The following is a 4008-nucleotide window of genomic DNA, read 5'->3' as shown; positions in this document are numbered from 1 at the left end:
AGTTCTGTATGTTGTTTCAGGGTTATATCTAGATAAGTATAGCCTCGATTTATAAGAAAAGAAAAACATAACAGAATTCTTCAATTGTCTTTGAGTTCAAAAATGAGTAGGAGGTGCTCTTCATCTGCGTCACATTGTGATCGACTTGTGACGCTTGCGCTGCGCAGACCAGTCAGTGATTGACATCAAAGCACCTCGAGAGCGATTAAAGGGGAGAATAAGTTTACTTGACATCCAGTACAGTAGGTGGCGATCATACTCCTAATGAGTTATTATACATTGAACAAGAAGAAGACGAGAGGAGTGGCTTTGATCGGTCTGCGTAGCGCGGTTCAAGCTGAACACACCTTATTTCAGTCGCTCACCTGAGACCTGCCGATCGAGTCATATATTAAGAAAAGAATATCGGATAATGTGTCAGTATATACCACAGAATTGATTGCAATATTATTGGCCCTGCAGTGGATAGAAGAGAGGGAAACAAATAACACTGTTATTGCATCTGATAGTTTGTCTGCACTTATGAGTATTAAATCTGGCAAAACATTATTTAGATCCAATATCATTAATAATATATTCATTATGTTATACAGGATGAAGCTAAAGGGGCTATCCACATGCTTTCTTTGGGTTCCTGCTCATGTCGGCGTGGAGGGGAATGAGCAGGTGGATATGCTGGCCAAAGGATCACTCAAAATTAAACACGTAGACTTAGAAACCCCATTAAATAAAGAAGAAGCTAAGTCAATTATCAGGAAGTATGCACAGTCCGTTTGGCAAGGGTATTGGGATAACAGTGAAACTGGAAGGCATTTATATAATGTACAGAGACAGGTTGGTGCTGGGAGGATGGTGGGCTGGAAACGGAGGGAAGAAAGTTTAATAACTCGTCTGAGAATAGGTCATACAGGTCTAAACCTTTCATTGTATAAAATAGGTAAGCACCCAACTGGGAAATGTACTAATTGTAATCAACCAGAAACAGTGGAACATGTTCTTCTTCAGTGTAGGAAATATAATATTAATAGGGAGCACCTCTTTCAGTCACTACGGAAGGCAAAACATCATGACGTCTCATTGTCAGGTCTCTTGGGGAAAACAGCAGGTCAGATATATTGTTATATAATTAGGTTTCTTGAAGAAACAGAATTAATTAAAAGAATCTGAGTCTAATAAGTATTATTATTTAAATATTTATTTATTTATTTATTATTATTATTTTTTATTATTATTATTATTTTTTTTTATTTTTTTTTATTCCTGCTTAATCTCTCGTTCCACACTCCAGTCCAGTTAGTGGCGGTAATGCACCGTTAAATGGTTTGCCAACCGCCATTAAACACCAGAAGAAGAAGAAGAAGACCTGCCGATCGCGTGAGGACAGACCCGAGCGTACGATACATTAACACGGTCAACTCCACCGAGTAAGTTTGCTCATGATGTCTTTTTAAAGGTTTATTTATGATCCACCAGGAAACAAAGTCATCATTGGTTACTCCAGTCAGTGCTTCTAGAAATAATTAAAGCTACACTGGGCTTTTTGTTAAGTGTCATGAGTCTGGACACTACTAGTAGTCTGTTTACAGCGAATGAGAGCAACATCGTGGCTTGCCTTCCACAGTGTCTTAAAGTGAGTTTGATAAAAAAAAAATAAAAAAAAATGCTTGCCACTGTTAAGCCCTTGTCTTGCTTTGTCAGATGTTGTTAGTAACGCATTGGATACATTGTGCCTGTTTGTGTGCTGGTTTCGTTTTCATCAAACACACAAAATAATAACATTATTTGTTAACATTATTAACAAATAATGTTAATAAAAAAGTGCAACAAACAACAAAACTACTTGTGCAAACAGACCAGTGTGCTTCTGATTATGACACACAAAAACACTCTCTGCCTGCCTGTTCCCATTCATCCTCAGCAGTACACTGAGGTTACTTAAGTTTTTATAATGTGTTGTCATAATCAAAAGCACACTGGTCTGTTTGCACAAATAGTTTTGTTGTTTGTTGCACTTTTTTATGTGTGTGTGTGTGTGTGTGTGTGGCTATGAAGACTTCTTTATTGTAAAATAAAGTGGATGGTACGTTCGGAGTATATCATGAATACAAATGTGAACTGAAAATGGTACATTTATCGTAATATATACATTTTAGATTTATTGATTGATTGATTTTCACAGTGGATGAAGATCTGCGGATTGTTCTGCTGGGTAAAACTAGATCAGGGAAGAGTTCGACAGGAAACACTATACTGGGTCGAGATGTGTTCAGAGTCAGTAACTATGCTGGGCCTACAACCACACACTGTTTACAAGAAAGAACGAGGACCGGAGCAAATCAGATCTCCGTGATCGACACACCTGGACTGTTTCACACAGCCATGAGTGAAAAACACCTGAAGACTGAGATCCAGAAGAGTTTGCAGATGTCTGCTCCTGGTCCTCATGTGTTTCTGCTGGTCATCAGACTCGGGAGATTCACAGACGAGGAGAAAAACACAGTCGAGTGGATTCAGGAGAACTTTGGAGAAGATGTTAAGAGATTCACCATGGTGCTGTTCACAGGAGCCGATCACTTGAACAAACCTTTAGAAGACTTTCTGCAGGAACACCACGAGCTGCAGAAGTTAGTGGCTGATTTTGAGGGAAGGTATCATGCCTTCAGTAACGTGGAGAACAACGATCAAACTCAAGTCCGTGAACTGCTGGAGAAAATCAACCACTCAATAGTTGAGACGAATCAAGGATACTACACCACTGAGATGTTCAAGAAGACTCGGAGGAAGACATTCATGATAACATTTCTAAAGATCATTGGCGTTTTAACATTAACATATGTATTGTATAAAAAAGGGAGATTCTGGCAGAGAGTGACACATATATGTAACAGTGCTGTTAAAATCTGAGTAATATTTGTCATTTTTGAGAAAGTATGCTGTAAATAATCAGGGTTCAGAGACTGTGTTTCAAATCACACCCTACACCCTCATTCACTATTCCCTTCATGAGTTCACTGATATAGTCCACCTGACAGAGAGAATGAACACAAATGAGTGAATTCAGACACTGATCAACAGCTGCTGTAAAGATTTAATAAATCTACAGATATAAATATTTGCTGTGTAGTAGAAGGCTTGCTTCAGTCAGTAAGATAAGACACATGCATATGTTGCTTCTTTATTCATTCAGCCATGTGGACAATCTTAACATTATTTTGCAGTAAGACAATTTAAGATTAATCTGATACTTGAAACTCCTTCTCTGTGATGATTTATTCAGAAGCCCCATGTTTCTATGGCAGTTAACACCCCTGATCTAGCACATCAAACTAAATTAGCTTCTTTTTACCAATGCTTTTCACTTGAGCACAAAGAGCTCTTGAGCAGATCAGCATGCACAGTCTGTATGAGGAAGTCAACAAGAGAGAGTCATGAAAGTGAAAGTTACCTGAGGCCAAGAATGGAAGGTGTGTTTGAGGAACGCATGCAGCGTGTGTGTGTGTGTGTGTGTAGGTGCATTGTCAAACACTTGTGATGTTTAGTTTTATTGTATTCATTACATTAGAGCAATTTTCAATGAAACCTCAACGTCCAAACCTCTGTTAATTCCCAATAAGAACTTAGACGTCTGACAGAAATAAAGACAGCTGCTGCTGTTTGTGCAGTTGAATTTATCTAATGCTGTGTGCAATACGTAATCATATTTATTTATTTCCACCGTGCCACCTTACTCTGCTGTTAAATGTCACTAAGCACTTGCTGGGGGTTATGGAAGGTTAGATCTGTATACAAAGTAAGGTGTGTAGCAATCTTTTCTGTATAGTGTCAAATACTGTGTTTTTTTTTTTTTATAAACTTTATAATGCCAGAGTTTACATATTGAATCTTCAGTAATATTAACTATATAAAATATATGTTCCTGAATCCTGCTCATCTTTTATATGGTAGTACTAGAAGAGACAGTTCATTATGATTGAAGTCAATCAATCAGCAGCACTGTACAGCACTGCA

The 4008-nt window shown here is 38.0% G+C and overlaps 1 protein-coding gene across 2 annotated transcripts; it reads left to right on the top strand.

The window, feature by feature from the left end:
* Positions 1–295: 295 nt before the first annotated feature.
* Positions 296–3696, top strand: LOC127933787 (GTPase IMAP family member 8). 2 transcript variants are annotated; one of them, XM_052530869.1, is made up of 3 exons: positions 296–381; positions 1374–1424; positions 2180–3696. In XM_052530869.1, coding segments are annotated over exons 2-3 (726 nt in total). In that variant the 5' UTR covers positions 296–381; positions 1374–1423; the 3' UTR covers positions 2905–3696. The 2 variants fall into 2 exon arrangements, with proteins under 2 accessions (XP_052386829.1, XP_052386761.1); XM_052530801.1 differs by lacking the exon at positions 296–381 and adding an exon at positions 435–1105 and having other exon boundaries at positions 1289–1424.
* Positions 3697–4008: the final 312 nt, after the last annotated feature.

Source organism: Carassius gibelio, chromosome A1 (genome assembly GCF_023724105.1).
Source record: "Carassius gibelio isolate Cgi1373 ecotype wild population from Czech Republic chromosome A1, carGib1.2-hapl.c, whole genome shotgun sequence".
Taxonomy (NCBI): Eukaryota; Metazoa; Chordata; class Actinopteri; order Cypriniformes; family Cyprinidae; genus Carassius; species Carassius gibelio.
Note: the sequence above shows the minus strand (reverse complement) of the source record. Positions and strands in the feature narration are given on the sequence as shown.